The sequence below is a fragment of the Mobula birostris genome, chromosome 32 (assembly GCF_030028105.1).
Source record: "Mobula birostris isolate sMobBir1 chromosome 32, sMobBir1.hap1, whole genome shotgun sequence".
Lineage (NCBI taxonomy): Eukaryota > Metazoa > Chordata > Chondrichthyes > Myliobatiformes > Myliobatidae > Mobula > Mobula birostris.
This window is the reverse complement of record NC_092401.1, coordinates 4,772,231-4,799,255: the sequence shown is the minus strand read 5'-3', so window position 1 is coordinate 4,799,255 and position 27,025 is coordinate 4,772,231. Positions and strand designations below refer to the sequence as shown.

At 46.1% G+C, this 27,025-nt stretch overlaps 2 protein-coding genes across 2 annotated transcripts in view; both read right to left on the bottom strand.

The window, feature by feature from the left end:
* man2b1 (mannosidase, alpha, class 2B, member 1) overlaps positions 1 to 4,323 on the bottom strand; it is a 63,453-nt gene extending 59,130 nt beyond the window's left edge. The window contains exon 1 of the mRNA XM_072248560.1: positions 4,206 to 4,323. Coding sequence (XP_072104661.1) covers positions 4,206 to 4,304 — 99 coding nt within the window. The 5' untranslated portion in view covers positions 4,305 to 4,323. The remainder of the gene's footprint in view (positions 1 to 4,205) is intronic.
* A 3,320-nt stretch (positions 4,324 to 7,643) lies between these two features.
* The window catches only part of LOC140191290 (afadin- and alpha-actinin-binding protein B-like), a 39,583-nt gene continuing 20,201 nt past the window's right edge, over positions 7,644 to 27,025 (bottom strand). The window contains exons 7-14 of the mRNA XM_072248562.1: positions 24,255 to 24,330; positions 21,637 to 21,811; positions 18,176 to 18,290; positions 13,654 to 13,790; positions 11,029 to 11,190; positions 10,767 to 10,887; positions 9,756 to 9,936; positions 7,644 to 8,166 (exon numbers count right to left, since the gene is read on the bottom strand). Of these exons, the coding sequence (XP_072104663.1) occupies positions 7,989 to 8,166; positions 9,756 to 9,936; positions 10,767 to 10,887; positions 11,029 to 11,190; positions 13,654 to 13,790; positions 18,176 to 18,290; positions 21,637 to 21,811; positions 24,255 to 24,330 (1,145 nt within the window). The 3' untranslated portion in view covers positions 7,644 to 7,988. The remainder of the gene's footprint in view (positions 8,167 to 9,755; positions 9,937 to 10,766; positions 10,888 to 11,028; positions 11,191 to 13,653; positions 13,791 to 18,175; positions 18,291 to 21,636; positions 21,812 to 24,254; positions 24,331 to 27,025) is intronic.

Below are 27,025 nucleotides of genomic sequence, written 5' to 3'. Positions count from 1 at the left end.
CTATGCAGAACATCACGCAAATATCCCCTGAACATTTGCCACATTTCTGCCGTACATTTCCCTGAGAACATCTCTTTCCAATTTATGCTTCCAAGTTCCTTCCTGATAGCTTCATATTTCCCCTTACTCTAATTAAATGCTTTTCTAACTTGTCTGTTCCTATCCGTCTCCGATGCTATAGTAAAGGAGATAGAATTGTGATCACAGGATTCTCCTCACACTATAAACTTATGCTCCATAACTTTCCCTTCCCCGAGGAAAAGACTGTGACCATTCACCTTATCGATGTGTTTCATGCTTTTCTATACCACCAAGGTCACCCCTCAGTAACACTCCCTCTAATTTTTTTACAGCTGCGTGAACCAACCATTACTCTGAACAGGAATTTATTTATTTATTTTTTTACACGGCCTGAAAACTGTGCGGCACTTTAAATGCTTTTTTTTTGTAATATGCACATCAAATAAACACAAATTTCAACTCAACATTCAAAGTAAATTTTATTATCAAAGTACATGTACGTCACCATATGCAACCCTGAGATTAATTTTCTTGTGGGCATACTCAAAAAATCTAAAGAATAGTAACCATAACAGAATCAATGAAAGTTCGCACTGTCTCGGGTGCTCAACAACTCTGCAAATACAAAACTAGAAAAGAAGGAATAAATGTTGAGAACATGAGATGAAGAGGCCTTGAAAGTGATGCCACTGTTTGTGGGAACAGTTCAATGATGGGGCAAGTGAAGTTATCTCCTGATGGACTGGCCCACATCCACCACCTTTTGTAGGACTTTCCATTCAGAGGCATTGGTGTGTCTATACCAGGCTGTGATGCAGCCAGTCAATATACTCTCCATCACACATCTAGAGAAGTTTGTCAAAGTTTTAGATGTCATGCTGAATCTCTATACACTCCTAAAGAAATAGACACACTGCTGAAATTGCACTTGCACGCTGAACCCAGGACAGTTCCTCCAGACTAATAACACCCAGGAAGTTAAGGTTGCTCACCCTCTCCACCTCCGGTGGTGTACCTGTACAGATGGAGATAGAGATCCAAAGTGACGGGGTCACAAATGACGGACTCCAGGATCCAGTCGCACAAGGAGATACTGAGGCCAAGGCCTTGGAGCTTATTGATTAGTTTTGAGGGGATGATGATATTGAATACTGAGCTGCAACTGATTAAAAAGCATCCTAATGCACACACTTTTGCTGTCAACACTAGTTGATCACAAACACAAATAAATGACGTCAGGCAGTCAAAACAAGACTGCCTGAGGAACAATCGCAAAAGAAAAATGTTTTTACTAGACAGTAAATAACAGGAATTCTGCAGATGCTGGAAATTCAAGCAACACACATAAAAGTTGCTGGTGAACGCAGCAGGCCAGGCAGCATCTCTAGGGAGAGGTGCAGTCGACGTTTCAGGCCGAGACCTTTCGTCAGGACTAACTGAAGGAAGAGTGAGTAAGGGATTTGAAAGTTGGAGGGGGAGGGGGAGATCCAAAATGATAGGAGAAGACAGGAGGGGGGAGGGATGGAGCCAAGAGCTGGACAGGTGATTGGCAAAAGGGATACGAGAGGATCATGGGACAGGAGGTCCGGGAAGAAAGACAAGGGGGGAGGACCCAGAGGATGGGCAAGAGGTATATTCAGAGGGACAGAGGGAGAAAAAGGAGAGTGAGGGAAAGAATGTGTGCATAAAAATAAGTAACAGATGGGCTACGAGGGGGAGGTGGGGCCTTAGCGGAAGTTAGAGAAGTCGATGTTCATGCCATCAGGTTGGAGGCTACCCAGACAGAATATAAGGTGTTGTTCCTCCAACGTGAGTGTGGCTTCATCTTTACAGTAGAGGAGGCCGTAGATAGACATGTCAGAATGGGAATGGGATGTGGAATTAAAATGTGTGGCCACTGGGAGATCCTGCTTTCTCTGGCGGACAGAGCGTAGATGTCCGTGTAAGCGGAACAAGTGCTACACATGCCCTTGCACTTCCTCCCTTACCACCATTCAGGGCCCCAAACAGTCCTTCCAGGTGAGGCAACACTTCACCTGTGAGTCGGCTGGGGTGATATACTGCGTCTGGTGCTCCCGATGTGGCCTTTTATATATTGGTGAGACCCGACGCAGACTGGGAGACCGCTTTGCTGAACATCTACGCTCTGTCCGCCAGAGAAAGCAGGATCTCCCAGTGGCCACACATTTTAATTCCACATCCCATTCTGACATGTCCATCCACGGCCTCCTCTACTGTAAAGATGAAGTCACACTCAGGTTGGAGGAACAACACTTTATATTCTGTCTGGGTAGCCTCCAACCTGATAGCATGAACATCGACTTCTCTAACTTCCGCTAAGGCCCCACCTCCCCCTCGTACCCCATCTGTTACTTATTTTTATGCACACATTCTTTCTCTCACTCTCCTTTTTCTCCCTCTGTCCCTCTGAATATACCCCTTGCCCATCCTCTGGGTTCCGCCCCCCCCCCCCCGTCTTTCTTCCCGGACCTCCTGTCCCATGATCCTCTCGTATCCCTTTTGCCTATCACCTGTCCAGCTCTTGGCTCCATCCCTCCCCCTCCTGTCTTCTCCTATCATTTTGGATCTCCCCTTCCCCCTCCCACTTTCAAATCTCTTACTCACTCTTCCTTCAGTTAGTCCTGACGAAGGGTCTCGGCCTGAAACGTTGACTGTACCTCTTCCTACAGATGCTGCCCGGCCTGCTGCGTTCACCAGCAACTTTGATGTGTGTTTACTAGACAGTGTCGCTGTTTAGGGGACTGGCGGTTTATTAACAATGAGCTACTGACTTCCATTCTGTGTTTATTGTTATAATTTGTAACAGTGTTGTAACTTGAAGCACCGACAATGTAAATACGTTGAAGCTGTAAAAATATTTTAAAGGTTGTGGTACGTTTATTATTTAAAACATTTATGGATTATATTAATTAACACAATCAATTACAAGGTATTTCACAATTATATTAACATAGGTTTCAAAATTACAATATGATTTAAAACTATATTAACAATTTAAAAATTAAATAAAACTCCAGCTGCGCAGCCACAAAGGCGACGTGCACGGGAGCATTTCAGTCGCAGCACGGCCGTGCCCCTCAGCGACCCACACTCCAGCCTCTTCTTATGATTGAAGCCCCCCAGACCCGGTAACAGCAGCGTGAAGACCCCTTTTGTGCACTCCCGGGCTTAATGACACACTGTACTCCGAATGTGAATTTACAAGTGTCCTGCAGGTCAGTAAAACGACCTCCCTACTCTTGCATTCAGTATTGAGAAGGACGAAAGCAAGTGTGCCGCAGGCCCCCACCACCCCGTCTATCTGTCTTGTCACTTGAAAGAATTATGTACTGCACCACTGAGCTCCTCCCGCATTGGGTGCGCGTTACTCCGGATTTCCAGCACCAGCAGAATCTCTGGAGGGATTTACACCTGGATGTTCTCCTTACCAGTTACTGTGCGTCCTGACCTGCTTTGTCTAAGAAAACGTAACCAAATCCTACCGGGAGGAATTACAGTATCTAAGAAAACCTTGGAGATTGTGCTCCAGCTCTCCGGTCACTTATTCACCCTTCAACCAGTAATAAATCAATAAAACCCACACCAGAGCGAGAGTTCAGAGTCGGAACCTGCTAGCTTGAACTTTTCCCCCGCACAACTTCTTATTTCGGCTTCTTCCCCTTCCTTTCAAGTCCTGTTGAAGGATCTCAGCCTGAAATGTTGACTATTGATTCATTTCCGTAGACGCTGCCTGACCCGCTGAGTTCCTCCAGCATTTTGTGTGTGCTGCTTCAGCAATCAAAGGGTCACAAGAGTTGGAGATTACAGAACAACACAGAGGTACAGACTCAGAAATCACACAAGTTTAACTTTCCTAAACTGGGATCAACCCGCGAAAACGTACCGTTGAAACATGCATCGTGAGTTAACGTAACGACCTTTCTGAACAAGAAAGATTTGAGTTAAGTTTGAGCAAAACACTTTCCCTCCCATTGCTATTATAAAGACAGCGCGCTGTCACACACTCGTTATACACTTTATCCTTTAACACGCTGCTGCTGCTTTGCATTCCCAGATTTATTTTGTAGTTCATTTCCCGCACCCGAGCGACTTTCAGTGAAATCGCTAACACAGCATGGTCAATGAACAGGAGGAATCCCCGGCCGGGACGGGTCACCACTCACCTGGTAACCACATTTTGGGGCCGAGTTCTCATCTCCAAATACCCCAGGACGGAGGAGAATGAAGCAGAGGCACAGGAGCGAACCGCCGGCCGCAGCCATCGCTTCGAGTCATGTGACACTCACGTGATTCGCAGAACGCTACACGAGTCAGCTGACCCCCTGGCGGAAGGGATGTGTGGAAGTTTGGGAGTGCGGTTCATTGCTCCGTTTTGACATCATAATAAACTCAAAATGTCACAAGCGGTAAAAACAAAAGTCTTTCGTTTGCATAGCATCTTCTTGTAACTCCGCAAGACCACTCAATGAATCACTGCTGTAGCAACCCGAGTGAACTCTCGCCGTCACAGGTTTGTAGAATTCGCTTTGTGGGACAGCTGCTGGGCAGGACCCAAACTGACCCTTCTGCATCAGCCATTATGGATGAGACGTTAAATCAATGGGAAGACTGATCCCCAGCTCGATTTCAAAGTGCACCATTAAACTTTTTAAAAATTTACCACTTCTGCCCGTGACGCCGCTGGCTTTTCGGGCAGAAATGAAGGTCTGTGTTTAGTCATACCGTGCCACTCAGATGTAGAAGGATTCTTCATTGCTGTTGGGATCGTTAGTCCTGAGAAGAACCCTTAAACCTGGGGGACCTGTGGAACACTGTTAGTCTGGCCTCTAAGATCCCGACTAACACTTTGGTTCATTGAGGCACACAGGCCTCCAAACCCTACGACGAAGTTGTGGCCCATCTGGAGGATTTATTTTTAAAATCAGCTTTATCTTGTGGGACCCTGGGTGCCCTCCTCCTTCCCATTCTCCTATGGCCCACTCTCCTCTCCTATCAGACTCTTTCTTCTCCAGCCCTTGTCCTTTCCCACCCAGCTGGACTCACCCATAACCTTCCACCCAGCCTTTTCCCCTCCCCCTACCTTTTTATTCAGGCATCTTCCTTCCCCCCCCCCCCACCCCCACCAGTCCTGTTGGAGGGTCTCGGTCCAAAATGTTGACAGCTACCTCATTTCCAGAGATGCTTCCCGACCTGATGAGAGCCCCCAGAGTTTTCTGTGTGTTACTTTGGATTTACAGCAACTGCAAAATTTCTTTTTTTTGTGTGTGTGAACTTACTGGGAATAAATTCATTAGCTGAGGTAATTCACTGGCAGTGAGGAGCTTTGGAATGTTCCAAGTTGTTCTACAGAAATAAGTTACTCCATTAGTTCAGATCTGTAGACCCTCTTCCAAATCCTTGCCTAACGTCACTCTAAATGACTGACAGCAAATCAGAATCAGATTTTCTATCACTGCAATATACTGTGAAATTTGCTGTTTGCGGCAGCAGTATCATGCAATACATTAAAATACTATATATTGCAAGAAGATTATATATAGTTAGATACGTAATGCAAAAAGAATGAGATACTGCCATTTCCATCTCCGTGACTTCTCTCTGGTCCTATGCTGCTAATTTGCTGTCAAAGTTTCATCTACTTCAGCACCATCCATTTCCTACCGGCCCCACCTTATGTTGGAACAGTAGTTATCTGAATTGCTGCTGCTCGTGTCCAACTTCACACCGCTCCTGGTTGCCCATCGTCTATACTCAGTATCTTGTGTGAAGGCTGCTGGCTAGGTTGTGCTACTAAGTGGAGCACGGTGCCCTGTTCGACTCGCGGCTACCGAGAGTCACTTATTGTACAGGCTGGGCTCATTTGCCCCTGGAGCAACCGGTGTTCAGGGGCGACCTGCTAGAAGTCAGAATCTGATGCGTTATCACTGACACGTCATGAAATGGTTCTTGTCTTGCAACTTTATCTGTTTATTGCCCACAATAGATACTGCCTGATCTGCTGAGTCCCTTCAGCGTTTTTTGTGTGTTGCTCTAGATTTCCAGCATCTGCAGAATCTCTGGTGGTTTTATTCTGAAATTTGTTGTTTTGCAGCAGCAGCACAGTGCAGTACATAAAAAGTACCACAAGTTACAATAGCAGATAAAACAAATTAGTGCAAAAAGAGCAAACTCAAGAGATGGTGTTCATTGTCCATTCAGACATCTGCTGGTGGAGGGGTGGAAGTTGCTTCGAAACACTGAGTGCAAGGCTCCAAATTCCTGTATGTGGCAATGAGAAGAGGGCATATCTTGGGCAATAGATGCCACATTTTTGAGGCATCATCGTTTGAAGTTGTCCTCTGTGCTGGGGAGGCTATAACCCTCTACAAACGTTTTCTGATATGGTGCATCGGTGTCTCCATGCCAGATAGTGATGCAGTGAGAGATTATGGGAGGCATAGTAAATAGGTAAATAGTCAAATCATTTTAAACTTTCGGGCCGGAACGTTGATGTCCTGACAAAGGGTTCTGGCGCAAAAAGTTGACTGATCGTTTCCACGGATGCTGCCCGACCTGCTGAGTTCCTCCAGCCTGTTGTGAGACAGGTGACAAGACAGCAGCATGGCCTCAGCTCTAGCAAAGATTTGGCCTCAAGTTGTGAGCTTGCCTGCTGCTGCAGTCCAGGTGAGAGGACATTGGAGACAGTGCGGCATGAAGTCTGCTCATCTGGGAGCTGGCTTCTCCCATCAGTGCTGCCCTCCAGTGTTTAACTGGTAGAATGACAGCTTGAATTGCCAGGAGCTGTACCATCAATTTGCATGTCACTAAGGAACTTGGATCATACACACGTTTTCTTGCATAGTGATGTGCTTCTCTCATCCACCCACGCCTCACCATTTTGAGTGTGTGTTATGCACCTTAGCCCCAGTGTATCTGTATCCATGTATGGTTTGAATGATAAATCAAATCAAGTTTAATTAACTAAAAAGACACCCCCCCCCCCCAATAGTCAATGGGTCATGCAGCATCTATGAAGCAGCTGCTATTTCAGGCTGAGGCGCTTCATCAGGACTGAGAAAGAAGAAAAAGATGTCAGAATATAAAAGTGGGGAAGGGAAGGAAGACAAGCCAGAAGGTGATAGATGAAGCTGGATGGGTGGGTGGGGAGAATGAAGCAAGAAGGTGGGAGGTGACAGTGGGAGTAAGGGGCTAGAGAAGAAGCAATCTGATAGGAGGGGAGAGTGGACCATGGGAGAAAGCAAAGGAGGAGGAACAACAGGGAGAGGCGATAGGCAGATGTAGATGCTCGACTCGGGTATAGAATCGGGGAAAGGGGAGGAAACAAAATTACTGGGAAAGTATCAAATTAAGGAATTACCAGAAATAATCAATGGTTAACCAGGTTAATTAGTGAGATCAAGGAAAGTTAATGCCTGAGTTTTAATATTCCAAAGATACAACAATAAGGTCTCTTGCTATCTGACTATATTAACTCACTTCAATTGCATGCTGTTCAAATCTATAAAAGGCCACTGTATTGTTAAAAGAAAGTTTATTAAAACATTTTTGCATGCTTGTCAACACTGATAGTACAGAGTCTTGAGCATCAGCTTACTCCTGCATGTAAATCTCCAGGTTCTAGAATGTCTGCTGACTGTACATGAACTGGGGACAATTTAAATATTTGTACGTCAAAAGCCCAAATAGATGGGCATCACATCTCCAACTTTAATACAATAATCCTGGGAATGAGTGAGTTCAGTCTTGTTTTGCCATTCTTAAACTTTGCAATGAATTAGTGTATTTAATTTGCTTCAAAGTACTCTGTTACGGGTTAGCACACCCTAAAAACAATCAGAAATTTAATCATATTGTACCAGCAAGGCAAGGAATACAATCAGGCAGAGTGGCAGACGATTTCATTTCATCTGCTTCTCGATTTAAATCTCATACAAGTCGTGAGACTATTAGACTGGTGTGTGCAAATCCCTGACGTACAGGGAATCATCAGGTTCATTCAGAAGCAGGGCACTTCTAATCCACACCAAATCATTCCTCGTTTGGGTTGCTGAATCTCGCCGAAGAGGCAGCCTGAGTCTCGCGCTGCAGGATCTTTTAAGTTGCGCAACAGTTGCTTTCCTGAGGCTGTGAGAAGTAGGAGGAGTCAAAAGTCAGCAGCAGGCACATTGAAAGGTCCACAAAATAGAATCAAGTTAAACTGATTGGATATGCTACGCTCTTTCTGCAGCCAACACGCACATAATTTCAGATCAATGAGAAAAGAGCCCTTAAAAATGATTAGATCAAGACTACTTATTGAGCAAAGTTAATATTCTGAGGACATTTGTGTGCTAGCCATCATGCACACAAATGCAGTCAGTACATCAGCTCCAAGATGCACCCAAAAATACTGAAAACCTTGCAAAACCAAAGAGCTGATTGTCAACTACAGGAGGAAGGAGCCAGAGGTCCATGAACCAGTCTTTATTAGGGAAATCTGAGGTGGAAAGGGGCAGGGGCTATGAATTTCTTAGCATCACATAAGAAAATCCGACTTGGACCAACACACATGTGTCATCAGAAGGAAGGCACAAAAGCACTACTTTCTTAGATTCATTGATTTTGTAGATTCAGCATGTCACCAGAGGTTCACAGTGGAGAGCATTTTAACTAGTTGTATCACAGACCTATTTGGAATCACCAATGCCAAGGAATGGAAAAGGCTACAGAAATTGGTTCACCAGGAGTTGAGGAGATTTGGTATGTCACCCAAAGCGCTTACCAATTTCAACAGATGTATGGCAGAGAGCGCGACCTTTTATTCAATATTTTCGTTTAATTTGATTTATTACTCTTCCAATTTTTTTTTCCCCCGAAGTTTTAGATTTGATCAGAAAGTCTTTCTTTTTTTTTTTGGTCGTATCCTCAGAATGGACTGCCCAGTCCCTTTTTTTCCTGTATAGTGTAGTGGGGTTTTTTTTTTTCCTTCATTTTAAATTCAAAGTTTTTTCTTTCCCCTTTATGAACTGGTAAGAGGAGAATTGCTGTTTTCTTTTTTATTATATGTTATATACTGGCTTAACACTATGTATGAATTTGATAACGTTTATCTCATCTTGGTTTGTGTGTGTGTATGTATATATATATTTTTTTTTTCGAGATAATTCTCATTTGTATTTCTGTTCCTTTTAAATCAATAAAAAGATTAATGAAGGAAAGAAAGGCAGAGAGCATTGTGACTGGTCGCAACACCGCCTGGTGTGGAAGTTCCAAAGCACAGGATCGAAAGAGGCTTCAGAGAGTCGACGACTCATCACGGGCTCAAGCCTCCCACCATCGGGACATCTTCAAAAGACAGCATTCTTCAAAAGGATTCTCACCATCCGGGACATGGTGTAATGAAAACAGATCATCAGGGAGGAGGTACTCTCAGTGTTTAGGAACAGCTCCTTCCCTTCGGCATCAGATTTCTGAACAGTCCATCAGCCCTTGAACACCACCTCATTACTGATACTTGGCATTATTTAATTTGTATCTTATTGTAATTTATGTATTGCACTGTACTGCTGCCACAACACAATTTTCATTCTGCCGGTGGCCTTTACAACTCTGACTACTGTACTGTACTTTGAAGGAGCTATGGACCTGTATCCCTAGGTAGCTCTGTACAGGTAAACAAGGGGGTGATAATGTGAAGTTCTGGACAGTATCAATTAACGAATATTAACACTCACCTTTGTTCTGGAGTCATCCCCAAAGCTTTGTACAAGTCATGGGCTGTTGGCAGGGAATACCTCCGGGAGCTTGTATCTTTGGCTGGCGGGCTTGGGGTACGCAATGGATGCCGTGAATGCATGGTCCACGTACCCATCCTGTGTCTGGTTGGAAGCAGAGATACCTTTCCTCGGTCAGGGCCTGGGAATGTGAAGCAACGGTTCATTAGCAAACTCACACAGGATGCAAGTATACAATAAGGAAGGTCACTAATCAGTCTCCAACACCTTGACATCACAATAGAAAGTTCCTGGAGAGTGGGATTTACGAGTCTATGCTCCACCGATGGACCACAAGACATAGGAACAGAATTAGGCTACTTGGCCTATCAGCTCTGCTCTACCATTCTATCATGGTTGATTTATTTTCTCCCTCAACTCAGTCTCTTGCCTTCCCCACATAACCTTTGACTTCCTTGCTAATCACACCATTCCACCTTGAAGCCCCAAGAATTTTTTCCTCTTGGTGTCAGTGTGTAATGAATATTTGCTTCCAAGCCCCAAAGGGTTTATTGATAAACTCAGCTTTTTAAGCACAGCAGCAGATACTGTGCAAGGGACAAGGCATTGCTGTCCAATAAGCTGACCTTTAATCAGTATTCTTTGCACACTATCTTGACTTAATCAGGAGAAACAAAAGGGTCCATGTTGGCCTAGTTAAACTATGACCTAATTGAGAGAAGGATCCACTTTGGCCTAATTAAACACTCCATCCCTGGTCTGACAATCTGGATGAGAAACATCATGTACTGATGGTGCAACACACAAAATGCCACAGAAGCTCTGCAGGTCAGGCAGCATCTATGGAGAAGAGTAAAGAGTTGATGCTTCCGGCTGAGACCCTTCATCAGGTCTGGAAAGGAAGGGGGATGATGACAGAATAAGGTGGTGGGAGGAGGGGGAAGGAGGACAAACTAGCAGGTCATAGGTGAAGTCATTGCGTTGGGTGAAGATAAAGAGAAATACACTCACTAGTCATTGCACGGGGAGTCCGTAACCTCTGGCTGGGCTTTGTCCTGAACTCCCGAAATGGGGTCAGGTTAAGGAACTGTTCCTTTCTGAATTGTGCACGTTCCTGCTCGAACAATTTTCTCTATCCCAACAAAAGAAAACAAGTGCAAGAGTCACAGGTTGTGTAGAGAGACCCAGCTTCTCAAACGTTCTGCAGGTATCCCACAGGTTCCTTTAGGATCTCCGTTCAGCTGTGGGAACACAGGACCAATTTACCACTTACCTCGTAACCCAGTCGAATCGCTGCCTCTGTGAACTTTTCCCGCTCCACCTTAAAATTCTCCTTCTGCTCCTCAAACAGCTGCCGTTCCTTGTTAAACCACTCCATTTCCTCTAGCAAATCCGGGCCCTGGGCCAGATCTTCCTTCTTGATGGCCAGCTGGTCCTAAGATTTAAAACCATTTCCAGATGGGATATGTAAGAGCTCCCAACCCACTCCCACATTTAATGATCTCTCACGCGGAAGGGGAGATCCCCGCCAGAGAGGGTTGCCCGAAATCCTGGATCTCCAGGAGTTCCAACGTTCCCCACACAGCTGCATTTAAAGAACTCGAGATATTCACCCAAACCTCTCCATCAAGCCATTGGCACCTGAAACCACCACCAAGTGTCCAATTTACTTAGATTTACAGCATGGCAAGAGGCCATTCTGGCCCAATGAGCCAGAATCACTCAAGTACACACAACTGACCAATTAACCGACTAACTGGTACACTTTTGGAATGTGGGGAAGGGAAAACAAATTGGACCACTTGAGGACACCCATGTGGTCATGGGGAAAACCCAGTTACAGACAGCAGCGGGAACACAATCTGTGTTACTAGCACAGTAATAGCGTTACGCCAACCACTACGATGCCACGATTGTAACAAGCTACTCTTGTGCTCAGGAGCACAGCAGTGAACTGCTGCTGTCCGTGTGGTGAAGGGGCTCCCACCGTCTCTTCACGGAAGGACATTCCACACTGCTTCTATCTAATACAGATGAGGTAACCGATAGACGTCCAGCTCAATTTGGCTCGTGACTGAAGGAATTTGGGGAGATTTCACATCTCCTTGCAATATTGGAGCCCAGCAAATGGCCGATCAGATCCCTGTCAGGTGACTAATCAATCCCATTCCACCCCCTCATCCCTACTAATTTATCCTATTATTCCCAAATTCCCATTAAGGTAGAATCATCCATCATTTGGGACCCTCCCCATCAGGCTCCTGTACCCCCTCCCTCTTCTTCTTGCCTCCATCAGGGAGGTGCTACAGGAGCCCAAAGAGACACACTCATCACTTTAGGAAAAACTTCTAGGAATCCTTCCACCATCAGATTCCTGAATGGACCACTAACCCATGAACATCTCAATTTTTGCTACATTTATATAGTTTAAAAAAAAAAGTATTGCTCTGTATGTACAATCCATTTTAAAAAAAGGATGTGCCGGAAACAATCGATTTAACAACATGCAGTATGTCAGTGACAATGAATCTGACTCTGAGCTTCCACCACTCACCACACGCCAGGGACAATCTGCAGCAGCCAGTTAACCTATCAACCTGGACAGCTGAAGGAGCTGGAAAGAAACCGGAGAATCTGGAGGAGACACAGGAGGTCAGGGTGAGCATGCATAGCAGAGGGCGCCCGAGGACAGGGATGGACCTGGGCCGCTGATCCGGGGAGGCAGCTGTACCGTGCTGCTCGGTGAGGAGACGTCGATGCCTGTGCTGCTTCTCTGAGGGGAGGACTGCAGGTGTGGGACGTCTGGTTGAGGCGAGCCTCGTGTATTGGTAGGCGGCACACACCGCAGACGCTGTGTGGGCAAGGTGGAGGGAATGGATGGCCACTCTCAAGCAGCCTGCTGTGGTTTGGACAGCCCCGAGTACGACAGGGTCTATAGCAGTCCACAGAACCAGATATCTGCCCAGCACAACCAGTGCCAGAGGCAGGTAACCACAGTGCATTCTAAAGAGTGCACATACCAGAGCTATTGTGGACTGGTTCTGGAGAGGATTGACATATAGGAGTGGTGGGCGAAATGTGGCCGACTTATTCTGGGTGCTGTTGAGCTTTGCGCTGTCACAGATGCACGTACCCAGGGGAGCACCCATCCCTGCGTTTCAGTGTCATAGGGTCTTACTGTCGTAGGAAAATACAGCATAAACAGGCCCTTCAGCCCATCTAGTCCATGCCGAACCATTTAAACTGCCTACTCCGCATCAATCTGCACTGGGACCATAGCCCTCCATGCCCCTACCATCCATGTACCAATCCAAATTTCTCTTAAACGTTGAAATCGAGCTCGCATGCAGCTCTTGTGTTGGCAGCTCATTCCACACTCTCATGACCCTCTGAGTGAAGAAGTTTCCCCTCATATTCCCATTCAACTTTTCACCCTTAACCTCTGGTTGTATTCCCACCCAACCTCAGTGGGGAATGCCTGCTTGCATTTACCCTGTCTATACCCCTCAAAGTCCTGTATACCCCTATCAAATCTCCCCTCTACCTTTTGTTCCCAGGAATAAAACCCTAGCCTATTCAACCTTTCCTTATAACTCAGGTCCTCCAGACCCAGCAACATCCTCGTAGATTTTCTCTGTGCTCTTTCAATCTTGTTTTCAGGTGAGCAAAACTGGCCATGAGAGGGTGGCATGGTAACATGGCAATAAACACAATGGTCTTACGGTGACAGTGATCACCGATTTGTGCCACTATCTGTAGGCAGTCGGTACTTTCTCCCTGTGACCGAGCCAGCTCCCTTCCACATTCCAAACACGGGCGGGTCAGTGAGTTGGGGTCATGCAGGGATGGGAGGTACATGCTGGAAGCGCGACACATCTGCTTGACCCAGGGGAGGTACCTGGAGAACCTGCTGCTGTTGCTGAATGACTTGTCTGCTCTCCTCAAGCTCCAACTTCAGCTTCGCCATCTCCTTTTCATGGTCAGTAATGCTGACGACGTGCTCGCCCTCCCCGGCAACCGGCGATTTCTGGGCAGCTGAGGACACAGATCATATGGAGACAGCGATCAGTCGGGCCCACTTACTGATTAGATGTCCAACGCATCACTGGCACCAGCCTACCACCAAAAAAACTTCTACAGAAAGGTGCCGGGAAAAGGCAAACACCGTCATAAAGGATCCCACTCACTCTGCTTAGAGCGTTTCTCCCACTCCCATCGGAGAAAGAGGCTGCACAGCATCCACAACAGGACCACTAGACTCAAAAGTAGCCTAGTGCTGATCAACACCTTCACCACTACATTCACTCCTCTCCTCGGCCCCTCAGCACCCTCCATTCCAACCCCCCCCCCATGCACTCTGTGTATATATAATCAGGCTATGAATACAAGGCCATACTCAATAGTTACTTGTACATTGTGTTTTATAGGATTGCTTTTATTTATTTTTAAATTCTCTACTCCCCATTGAGCTTTCATTTCCTCTCATCTGCCTATTTACTCCCCCCCACCCCCGAGTCCACTCCTCCTTCCCCCTCCCGCATGATCCACGCTCCTCTCCTACCACATTCCTCCTTCTCCAGCCCTTGACCTTTCCCTACCCACCTGGCTTCACCTATCACCTTCCAGCTAGTCTCCTTCCCCTCCCCCCACGTTTTACTCTGGCACCTTCCCCCTTCCCTCCCAGTCCCGATGAAGGGTCTGGGCCTGAAACGTCAGAGAGTTGATTCATTTCCATAGACGCTGCCTGACCTGCTGAGTTCCTCCAGCATTTGTGTGTGTTGCTTTGGTTTTTTATGCTTATTGGTTCATACGCCGCATTGGATCTGGAGTAACAATATTTTCGTTCTCCCTCACACTCGTGCGCTGAAGAAGGACCATAAACAATCTTGACTTGTGCTGGCCAAGAGACAGTGCTGGCCATTCATTTCCTTCGTTCTTGGGGCAAGAGGTTGCTGACAAGTCCAGCATTTACCGTCCATACCGGATGGAGTTAGACCTGCCACAGTTGCCCTTAACTTAGTTACAATTAGATCAAACAGGCAAGAATAATGAGATGTTGATGTCCTTCTCAGATCAACCTATCATTATAGGTAATGAATTATCTTTAGAAGCAGAAAATAGGAGCACAAGATCATAAAAGGCCATTTTAGTCCATGGAGTCTGCTCTGCCATTCCTCTCAGCTATGATCTCCCGCCTTCTCCCTGTATCACTTCATGCCCAGGCCAGTCAGGAATCTCTCAGCCTCTGCCTTAAATACACAAAGACTTGGCCTCCTTAGCTGCCTGTGGCAAAGAATTCCACAGGTTCACATTCTCTAGCTAAAGAAGTTCCTCCTCATCTCCATTCTAAAAGGATGCGCCACTATTCTGAGGCTGTGTCCTTTCGTCTTAGACCCTCCCACCATAGGAAACAGCCTCCCCACATCAACTCTATAAAGGCCTTTCAACATTTGATAGGTTTCAATGAGGTCACCCCTCATTCTTCTGAATTCCGGTGAATGCAGGCCCAGAGCCATCAAACACTCTTCATACGACAAGCTGTTCAATCCTGGAATCAGTTTTTGTGAATCTCCTTTGAACCCTCCCCAGTTTCAGCACATCCTATCTAAGACAAGGGGCCAAAAACTGCTCACAATACTCCAAGTGAGTCCCCAGTACGTCTTGCGATGTTAGCATTCATTTTATTTGCCTTCCTCACCCGACTCAACCTGCAAACTAATCTTTAAGGAATCCTGCACAAGGACTCCCAAGTCTCTTTGCACCTCAGATTTTTTTTTTTAAATCTTCTGTCCATTTAGAAAATAGACAACCCTTTCATTTCCTCTACCAAAGTGCATGACCATACACTTCCCGACACTGTATTCCATCTGACATTTCTGTGCCCATTCTCCTAATCCAAGTCTTTCTGTAGCCTCTCTACTTCTTTAAAATGATCTGCCCCTTCCCTCATCTTCATATTGTCTGCAAACTTTGCAACAAAGCCATCAATTCCATCATCTAAATCATTGACATGTAACGCAATAAAAAGCAGCCCCAACATAGACCCCTGTGGAACATCGTTAGTCACTGACAGCCAACCAGAAAAGGCTCCCTTTATTCCCACTCTTTGCCTCCTGCCAATCAGCCACTGCTTTATCCTTGTTAGAATCTTTCCTGTAATATCATAGGCTCGTAATTGTTAAGCAGCCTCATGTGTGGCTCCTTGTCAAAGGCCTCCTGAAAATCCAAGTACACATCAACTGATTCTCCATTGTCTGTCCTGCTTGTAATTCAAAAAATTCCAACCGATCTGTCAGGTGAGATTTTCCCTTGAGGAAACCACGCTGACTATTGCCTATTTTATCATGTGCATCCAAGTGCACTGAAACCTCATCCTCAATAATCGACTCCAACATCTTCCCAACCGCTGAGATCAGATCAACTGGCCTATAATTTCCTTTCTTCTGCCTCTCTCCCTTCTTGAAGAGTGGAGTGACATTTGCAATTTTCCAGTCTTCTGGAACCATTCCAGAATCTATGATTCTTGAAAGACCAATGTTTCCACAATCTCTTCAACCACTTCTTTCAGAACCCTGGGGTGTACACCACATGGTCAAAGTGCCTCATCTACCTTCAGACCTTTCAGATTCCCAAGAACCTTCTCTCCAGTATTGGCAACTTCACACACTTCACGACCCCCAACACCTGGAACTTTCACCGTATTGTTGGTGTCTTCCACAGTGAATACCGATGCAAAATACTTACTCAGTTTCCTTGTCCCCCGTTACTACCTCTCCAACATAGTTTTTCAGCAGTCTGATATCCACTCTCACCTCTCTTTTACACATCATGTATCTGAAGAAACTTTTGGTGTCCTCTGTAATATTATTGGCTAGCTTACTTTCATATTCCATCTTTACCTTCTTAATGACTTTTTTTTTTTAAAAAGTTCTCCATCTGGGACATGACCTCTTTGTGTTACTATCTTTGGTGAGGAGGTACAGGAACCTGAAGACACTCAGTCAATGTTCTTCCCCTCCACCATCAGATTTCTAAACGCTCCATGGACTCTACCTTATTATTCATCTTTTGTACCATTTATTTTGTAACTTATTTTTAAAATAAATGTCTTGCACTGTACTGCTACCACAAATCTGCATGGTAACGCAGTGGGTGAGTATGACTCATTACTGAACAGGCAACCCCGGTTCAATTCCCACCCTTGCCTGTAAAGACTTCGTACGTTCTCCGTGATCGCGTGGTTTTCCGCCAACTTCTCTGGCTTCCTCCCACAGTCCAAAGCCGTACCGGTCGGTAGGTTAATTGGTCATTGTCAATTGTCCCGTGATTAGGCTCAGATTAAATCAGGAGTGGCCGGGAGGAGTGGCTCGAAGGGGCAGAAGGGCCTATTCCGTGCTGTATCTCCATCAGTAAATAAAAGGTAACAGATTACAATGCACACGCCAGTGACAATGAACCCGATTCTGAAATGGTTCTTCAGGTCTGCTGCAGCATTCAACGTAATCAGGTTTAATCACCGACATGCTGCACTTCTGAAATTTGTTGCTTTGTGGAAGCAGTACAGTGCATCTGCAAGTTACAATATAAATAATGCAAAATTGAATTAGTGAGATAGTGCTCAGAAACCCGATGGAGAGGAAGAAGCTGGTCCTAAGACAACAGGAGAATACTGAAAATGCCCTGTAGATCAGGGTATGAGAACTCAATCTCACATTCCATGGAATCATACTGCTATAAGCCACCAGAGATGGACGAGGGTGACCCCAGTTCCCAGCTCTCAGCTCTGCACAGTTACAGCTCATTAGTTACATGAAGACATGGTGAAGGTCTCTCCCTTTCAGGCCACAAGACCCAGATCCCCATCGAGTGAAATAGCATGTTATCAACTAGAATTAAACTCTGGACTGCAGGAGATCAAGGAGTGATCGATAGAGGTTTAAAACATTATGAAGGGCATAGAGGGTGAAAGCGGTTTGTTTTGACCCCAGGGAGGGGGTTGCTAAAAATTATAAGGCCATGGATTTAAGACCAGAGGAGAGAAATTTAAAAGGAACATTGGGGCAGCGCGTTCAGACAAGTTTGGTGTGCATCAGTCAGGGTACGGGGAGGGGGGGGGGGGGGGGGGAGGAAGATGTAGGGAGATGGGCGGAGACTGAGGCTGAGAGGGAAATGGATCAGCCAAGATGCTCCTATATCTTGTGGTGTTAAGGTATTTGGAATGAGCTGCCAAAGATGGTGGTTGAGGTGGCAGACGTGGGCAGCTTGCTGGGCGAAACCATCAACATGGATGATAAAGGCTTTCCCAACAGTACGACTATATTGCCTTGTTTCTGATCTTTGCCCAGGGAAACTAATTGCTTGAGCATCTGTTAACTTCCAGTCAAGTTACCTTAATGAAATAATGCCCCCAATCTCATTACCAGCTATTCCTCGTGTTTCCAAGTGATCCTTTAACAAGTTCCACTGCTTCAGTAGGCCATCAGTGAAATGTTTCCGGTCCACATCCTGCGTTTCATTGAGGCCCACGTCTTCCTCCTGTTTCAGAAAAGCAGCACTTTAAAAGTTTGTCACACATTTTACTTCTAGCAATGGTCAGGATGCTTTAAAAAGCAGTACAGGAGCCCCAAGTTCAGGAACAGCTATTACCCCTCAACCATCAGCTCCTGAACCAACGTGGGACAACTTCACTCACCTCAACACTGAACTGATTCCACAACCTATGGACTCACTTTCAAGGGTGCTACAACTCATGCTCACAATACTTTCAAATCTCTTACCATCTCTTTCAGTTAGTCCTGACGAAGGGTCTCAACCCGAAACGTCGACTGTACCTCTTCCTATAGATGCTGCCTGGCCTGCTGTGTTCACCAGCATTTTTTTTAAATGTGTGTTGCTCACAATATTTATTACTATTTTGTCTTTCTATTTTTATATTAGCATTATTTGTTGCTTTTGCACATGGTTGTCTGTCTGTGTACAGTTTTAATTGATCTTGAGTTTTTTTGTATTTACTGTGAATGCCTGCAAGAAAATGAACCTCTGTTGTATATGGTGACATATGTACTTTGGTAATAAATCTGCTTTGAACTTTAATTTGACACTTAACGCAACTACAGCACAGAGGGCCGTCTTGCTGCAACTGGGTCAGATTTCAGTGGCCTGTTGTGCAGAGCCAGCTTTGTCTTAAAAGAGGAAATTGTGTCTGTGCTTGCAGGACTCAAAGGCTTGTTGCGTTAGAGATTTCATCCCCCACCCTCTTTCCACTAAGTCTAAGACTGGGGGAGGGGGGTCCATACGCTCAGAATAAGCTGAGAAGGGATTTCTGGCGGGTCTTTAGTGGAGAAGCTCAGTCTTTAAGCTTGTTCAAAACGAGACGTGTTGCAGACGTGAAGGGAATCAAGTGAAAAAAGGGTAGCGCTGTCAGGTGGAGTTGCAGGTAGAAGATCAGAAATGATCCTATTGATTCAAGAGGGCCAAACGGACCACTCCTTCTCAACTTCCTCACAGAGCGTGGAGATTTGGCGCCAATCTGCAACTGGGGGCCAGACCAATGCTTACTTTCAGAGTTTCGATCAGTGACATCGGGTCAAGGGAAGGGGCTGTGGAGTAGGGTCACAGCTCAATTCGCTGCTGAACTAGCTCAAGGGACTCATTATGCCACCACTATTCCCAGGAGCCAGCCTCATTAGGAGATCGGAGGTAGAGACAGTCAGTAACTTTGAATGTTTTGGTGTTATCTTATCAGGGGATCTGCCCTGGGACAAGCATGCCAGTGACATCACAAAGTTCAAAGTAAAATTTATCTGGGTACATACATGTCAGCACATACAACCCTGAAGTTCCTTTTCTGCTGGCATACTTAGCAAATTTATAGAACAGTAACTATAGATAGACAGACAGACAGACATACTTTATTGATCCCGAGGGAAACTGGGTTTCGTTACAGCTGCACCAACCAAGAATAGAGCATAAATATAACAATACAAAAACCACAAACAATCAAACAACAATATGCAAACTACGCCAGATGGAAATAAGTCCAGGACCAGCCTATTGGCTCAGGGTGTCTGCCCCTCCACGCAAGGAGCTGCAAAGTTCGATGGCCACAGGCAGGAATGCCCAGTGTTGTATCTCGGTGGAATATGGCCGGTGTCCAACAGCAAAAAGTTCAATATCCGGGCTACAAACACGTTCCTCGATTGTAATATGACCAAGATTGCACCATCCATTGTTAACCAGAACAGCAAGCTCCCAACTCCTTTAAACCGCAAACGTCAGGAACTAAACCGTAAAGGCGTGACAGCACCTCTACTTTCTTAGAAGTTTGCATAGATTAGCATGTCATTTAAAACTTCGATGAACTTTTATAGATGCACAGTGGAGAGCATCCTGACCGACTGCATCACAGCCTGGTGTGGAAGCAGCAATGTCCAGCCAGAGAGAAGCCTACAGAAAGTGGGGGATACAGCCAGTCCGTCACAGACCAGACCCTCCCCACGAGAAACTGGTATCCATCAAGGATTCCCCACCACCCAGGCTATACAGTCCTCTCACTACCTTCACATTGGGCAGGAGGGACAGAAGCTTTAGATCTCACACCACCAGGTTCAGAAACAGATATTACCCCGATAGCCATTAGGGCTTCCGAACCAGCGTGGACAACTTCACTCACCTCAAATCTGAACTGTTTCCACAATCTACGGACTCGCTTTCAAGGACACTACAACTCATCTTCAATTTTTCTTTTATTTTACATAATCTAACTTTTGCATATTAGTTGTTTGTCTGTCGTTGTTTAGGTATAAACTTTGTACTTATTTTCCTGTAAATGCCCACAAGAAAATGGATCTCAAGTTAGTACCCGGTGACACATACGGATTTGGATAATAAACGTGCTTTGACTTTCAACAAGCATGAGACAAAGGCACAGGGAACAGAACAAGCCTAATTAGGCAGCCTAATTAGCAAGCCTAAGTGTTCCTCAAAAATGGGACCTTCAGCGGGATTAATAGTCTAGTTCACCACCAGCTTTTAAGTGACAACCATGCACAGAGCAGGATTCCTGAAGAATCACTTCATTGAACAATAGCATTGATCAGCAACACGCATCAAAGTGGCTGGTGAACGCAGCAGGCCAGGCAGCATCTCTAGGAAGAGGTACAGTCGACGTTTCGGGCCAAGACCCTTCGTCAGGACTGACTGAAGGAAGAGCTAGTAAGGGATTTGAAAGTGGGGGGGGGGGGGAAGAGAGAGATCCGAAATGATAGAAGACAGGAGGGGGAGGGATGGAGCCAAGAGCTGGACAGGTGATAGGCAAAAGGGATACGAGAGGATCATGGGACAGGAGGCCCAGGGCGAAAGGGGGAGCGGGGGAAGCCCAGAGGACGGGCAAGGGGTATAGCGGGAGGGACAGAGGGAGAAAAAGAATGTGTGTATATAAATAAATAACGGATGGGGTACGAGGGGGAGGTGGGGCACCAGCGGAAGTCCAAGAAGTCAGTGTTCACGCCATCAGGCTGGAGGCTACCCATTCATGCCTCCTGTCCCGTGATCCTCTCATATCCCTTTTGCCAATCACCTGTCCAGCTCTTGGCTCCATCCCTCCCCCTCCTGTCTTCTCCTATCATTTTGGATCTCCCCCTCCCCCCCCCACTTTCAAATCTCTTACTAGCTCTTCTTTCAGTTAGTTCTGACGAAGGGTCTCAGCCCGAAACGTCGACTGTACCTCTTCCTAGAGATGCTGCCTGGCCTGCTGCGTTCACCAGCAACTTTGATGTGTGTTGCTTGAAATTCCAGCGTCTGCAGATTTCCTCATGTTTGCGTTTTTAATTAGCATTGATCATTGATTTCAGGCTGGCCTCATCACAGAGCTCACACTCACCAGCAGGGACTGAAGGGAACTGGGTCTGCAGAGCTTCTCCTGGGGTCTCAGAAGATCACTCATCTCTTTCTTCATGTGGCTCAAAGCCTTTTTTAGCTCTGCATTGTCCAGTGCCAGCTGCTTGAGTTGTGCCTCGTAGTTACTGGCAAGAACCTTGTACATCTCTCCTTCCCTCCTGCGGCAGAGGAGAGAACAAAAAAAGTAGAGAAAGAAAAAACAAGGGAAGATAAGCTTTATTTATTGAGATACAGTGCGGAATTGGCCCTTCAAGCCACATCACCCAGCAATCCCCTGATTCTAACCTAATAATGAAACAATTTACGATGACCAATTAACCTCCTAACTGGTATGTCTTTGGAATATAGATGAAAACCCATGCGATCACGGGGAGAACGTATAAACTCCTTACAGGCAGCAGTGGGAATTGAACTCCAGTTGCTGGTACTGTAAAGCGTTGTGCTAACCACTATGCTACTGTTCCACCCCTACACATCAAAAATGCATCGTCTGCAACAAATGAAATCAGGGAGGGTTGGGGACAGCCCACAAGTGTCACCGTGCTTCCAGGCCAATGTAGCACGCCCACAACTTTCTCACATGAACTGTATGTCTCTTTGGAAAGCAAGAGGAAACAGGAGCACCCAGAGGAAACCCACACAATCACAAGGAAAAGTTACAAACTCCTTGGAGGCAGTGATGGGAATCGAACCCCGAACTGTGAAAGCCAGCACTGGAAAGTAATTGCACGAACCGTCATGCTACCGTGCCATTCCCCGTTCTCAAGGCCCACAGTCCCTCTTGCGTCTCCTGCATCCAAACAGGACACAGGAGCTGGTATCAACCTCACTGCTGCTGCAGTAAGCTCCACGGTAAAACAGGATTAACGCTCAGCATTCCTCGCGAAAGGGACAGCGTTAAAGTGGGGTTAAGTTTGTATCAGTCAGCATCGGAGAAATAAATTCATCTGCCCTTTCGACCACAAATTTACTAATTGTACATTTGTGGCAGAGTAGCTGAGATGGGGTGTACAGGACAGGGCTGTCCGAGCTGTCGGTGCAGAAACCAGCTCTTTAGCCCAACTCTACAATGAGCACAAGAGATTCTGCACATGCTGGGAATCCTGAGCAAACCCAAATGCTGGAGGAACTCAGCAAGTCAGACAGCATCTACGGAGGGGAATGAACAGTCAGCATTTCAGGTCAAGATCCTTCATCAGGACTGGAAAAGGGGAGGGGACCAGAAGCCAGAATAAGGTGGTGGAAGGGAGGGAATGAGAAAGGAGGCAGGAAGAGGAATTGATGGACATTAGCGAAATCAAGGTTCCAATAAACATCAATTTGAAAATTAAGTTATTTATCATCTAGGTACTTACCTTGAAATTCATTTTCTTACAGGCAATTTACAGGAAATACAATAGAATTTAAGACAACCTATACAGAACAAAGACCAACAACTAATGTGCAAAAAACAAACTGTGCAAGTAATGAGAATGAGTTGTAACAAGTCGGTCTCAAAAGCATGTCTGTAGGCTGCTGAACAAGTTCAGTGTTGTGGTGAGTGAAGTGTCTAATAATGTGGCCATAGCAGTGCAGCCGTGTGCGGAGACACAGACACAATGCTGGAGGAACTCAGCAGGTCAGGCAGCGTCTATACAAAAAAGTAAACAGTCAAGGTTTTGGGCCAAGACCTGATGAAGGGTCTCAGCTGGAAATGGCAACTGTTTACCCTTTTCCATGGATGCTGCCTGGCCTGTCGAGTTACTCCTGCATTTTGTGTGTGTTACTTTGTATTTCCAGCACCTACTGATTTTTTTCCGAGTTTGTCAACCCAGTGTGGTTTTCTGTTGCTGTAGCCCATCCACTTCAAGGTTTGACGTGTTGTGCATTTTGAGATGCTCTTCCACACACCAGTGCTGTAACGCATGGTTACTTGAAACATTACATCGGCCAACCTGGGAGAAAACTATCCATGAACATCAACTGGCTGTAAAGTGGCATGACCAACTCTCTCTAAACTCTACCCATGAAGACAGAGAGGGCACAAATTTGACTGGGCATCAGTGAAAATCTTGACGCGGTATGCAAGAGAATTCCTAGAAGCATGATTTTTCCAAGACAATTCTGTAAACAAACATGTAGACTTTGGCTCCTAAATAGGATCAATGTGTGGTCTGGAATTTTGCCCAATGCACAAAGTTTACCACTTAACCAATCAGCAGCGAGGTTTCCTCCTTGCATCACAAATGATGACCAATCAGCTGATTGATAAGTAATATAAGTATTGGCCAAGCATTCTGAGGACAAGCCAGTTAACAGCACACAGATGATGTCTCCTCGTAAGCTGACAAAATGTTTGCAAGTAAACTTTTATCTTTCCTAGTTTTTTGGGCTGCATTGGATTCAGAGTAACAATTATTTCATTCTTTTACATTTGTGTACAAAAAAGAGATTAAACAACCCTGAATCTTTGCTGAGGCAGAGTCCATGGAGGGGAGATTGGTTCCTGTGATGTGCTAAGGATGTTGGGCGGAGTGTAGAACACAAGCGGTTCAGCCCGTAACCTCGACAGTTATACTAGATGGATTAACAGGACAACACAATGCCAGACAGACTTCCCACCTTGATTCAGTCTTCCCCGTCCTCCACAACGAGCGTCTCCCATCAGATCGCCCGATCTGATTCAGGATATCTATAGCTTAAAGATTTAAAAATTAGCTGTCATATGTATATTGAAACATCAAATTGAACTGCATCTTTGGCATCAAAAAGTTCAAAGAACAACGTATACAACCCTGAGATTCACCTTCTTGCAGACAGCTAGAAAGCAAACACCATAGAATATAGTGCAAATTAAAAACAAACACAAATAATAAATAAATAAATAAATAATACTGAGAACACAAGTTAGAGTTCTTTGAAAGTGAGTCTGTAGGTTGTGGAATCAGTTCAGTGTTGAGGTGAGTGAAGTTATCCACACTGGTTCAGGAGCTTGATGGTTGTAGGGTAATAACTGTTCCTGGTGATGAGAGACAAAGCCCCTGTACCTCCTTCACAATGGCAGCTGTGAGAAGAGAGCATGGCCTGGATGCAGGGGGTCTTTGAGGTTTAGATAACTCAAAGGATGCCCTTGATCCTGGACGTCGTGGTGCAGATGTGACTTGACCCATTAAGCTTTAATGTTTTGGGGAATTTACATTTCAAAACCAGGCCGCTTCCTCTCAGCAACGTTGCTGGGTTACTTTCAAACTCTCACTGTTAAGATGATTACACTTTTATCTCAAAGTGAATTCGTTACCGAAGTAACCATATACAACCCTGGGATTCATTTCCTGTGGGCGTTCACGGTGAGTACAAGAAATAGGATCAACGAAAGACCACACCCAACAGGACGGACAACAACCAATGTACAAAAGAAAAACAAACAAATAACAACAATAAATAAGCAATAGATAGAGAACATGAAATTATAGTTTTTTTGCAAATAAAACAGCGGAGGCGTTTAATATTTAAGAAAAACTATAACAACTCATTATTGTACTCCAAAACCTGAACAGAAAGTGCGCTAAATGAACTTACATCATCACGTCAGACCAGCCTCTTAAAGAGAATCCCAACTCAATGTCAGTGGTTGTGAATTATGTACGTTTCCACCAATTATATTACCCTGCACATGTGCCTCCCACCCCGGGAATTCACAAAAGCTGGCATTGGGAACCTGCCGGGAGCTTGGACAAGCTGCCCAGTTCAGGTCCTGTGTCCCACGGGTGGAGGGACAGCAGGTGACTCTGGCTTATCCGGGGGTGTGTTGACACACTCACGGTCACGTCATGATGACAGGAGCTTGGTGGCGCAATCCCCCAAATCTTGGTGGGCCGGTTCAAGGTGACCTACCGAAATATATTCAGGTCTACCCCCCCCCCCCACCCCGTCTCTGAGGAAGGTCTTTTCTCTTCATTCCAACATGCAGGTCGGCCCATTGTGAGGGGCTCAAGGCCAAGGGGCTGTTGGTGTGCATCGTGGCAGGTGAAAACAAACAACGTGCAATAGAGATCACCAGGAACCCAAAGGTTCTGTATGCCATGATGGGAGGTTTGAATACGTGAAAAGGAATTGAAATTACTGAGGACAGTGGAATGCTGTCAGAGGCTGACCAAGTCAGGAATAAAATCACCTGGCACTCGTAATGGCTGCCCGTATACCAACTCAGCCACGGCTGACTGCAGGCCCTCGTTTGGAGCTGATCTGAGCCCCAGCAGGACCCACGGGAGAGGATCATGCCAGCACACAGGGAAGCCCTCAGGGCAGCCTTTAAGGGATGGAGAAACCGCTCGCATTGGCCATTGGACTGTGGGCGATACGCAGGCCTGTCGCTGAGGTTCTGGGGCATCGCAGCCCAGAGGTCTGGTATGAACTGGGGACTGCGGTCAGGGGAACGATCAGATAGGGTCCAAAACCGAGCAACCCGGGTGCTGATGAACGCCTGAGCCATGTCTGTGACCATCGCCGATGCTAGGGACAACCTCTGGCCACCCGGTGGTACGGTCCACCATGGCAAGGAGGTGTGTGAAACCGCTGGAGGGGGCAAGAGGACCAACAAGGTCCACATTACCATGGTCAAACCATCACTCAAGGTCTTCAATAAATGCCAATGGCGCCTGAACGTGGCGGTTAATTTTTGCCTGCTGGCACTCCATACAGGATGCAGTCCAATCACGCACGTCTTTCTGTGGCCGTGCTAAACAGGCTTTAGTGCAGCCAGTTTCTGTGAGGCCTTCCCGCCCGGATGCGAGAGGCCATGGAGTTGAAAGCAGTTTCTCTCCAGTTTGCGGGCACTATGGGCCGAGGAAGACCAGTTCAGACATCACATAGGAGAGAAACCCCAATTTCCCCAAACTTAACGTCAGCCAGCTGCTGGCCCGTGACTGCTGTTCGGTAAGCCTAGACCTCTGTGTCAATAACTCGGTTGGCTGCCACGCCTGCACAATCATCCCCCATGTATACGGCCTCAATGGCTAGCTGTGAGAGGCAAATCAGCCATGGCATTATATTTCCCCTTGATATGTTTATATCAGTTGTGTTCTCTGATGCGTCGGCCAGGTGGTATTGCTGCTGTGCAGATTAAGGGTCTGATGTTTCGGCCATCTCATGCACGAGAGATTTGTGGTCAACGAATACTGTGAAATGTCAACCCTCCAGAAGAGAACAAAAATGGTGGACAGCCAGATAGAGACCCAGAAGTTAAGGTCAAATGCGCCATACTTCCTTTCGGAGGACAGAGCCGCTGTCTGAGGGTGGTGAGCAGCTGCCACATACCTTGGTGAACTGGTTTGCACAGTACCCACAGTATAGTCTGCAGCGTCATTAGTAATGGCTAGAGGCGAGGTGGGGAG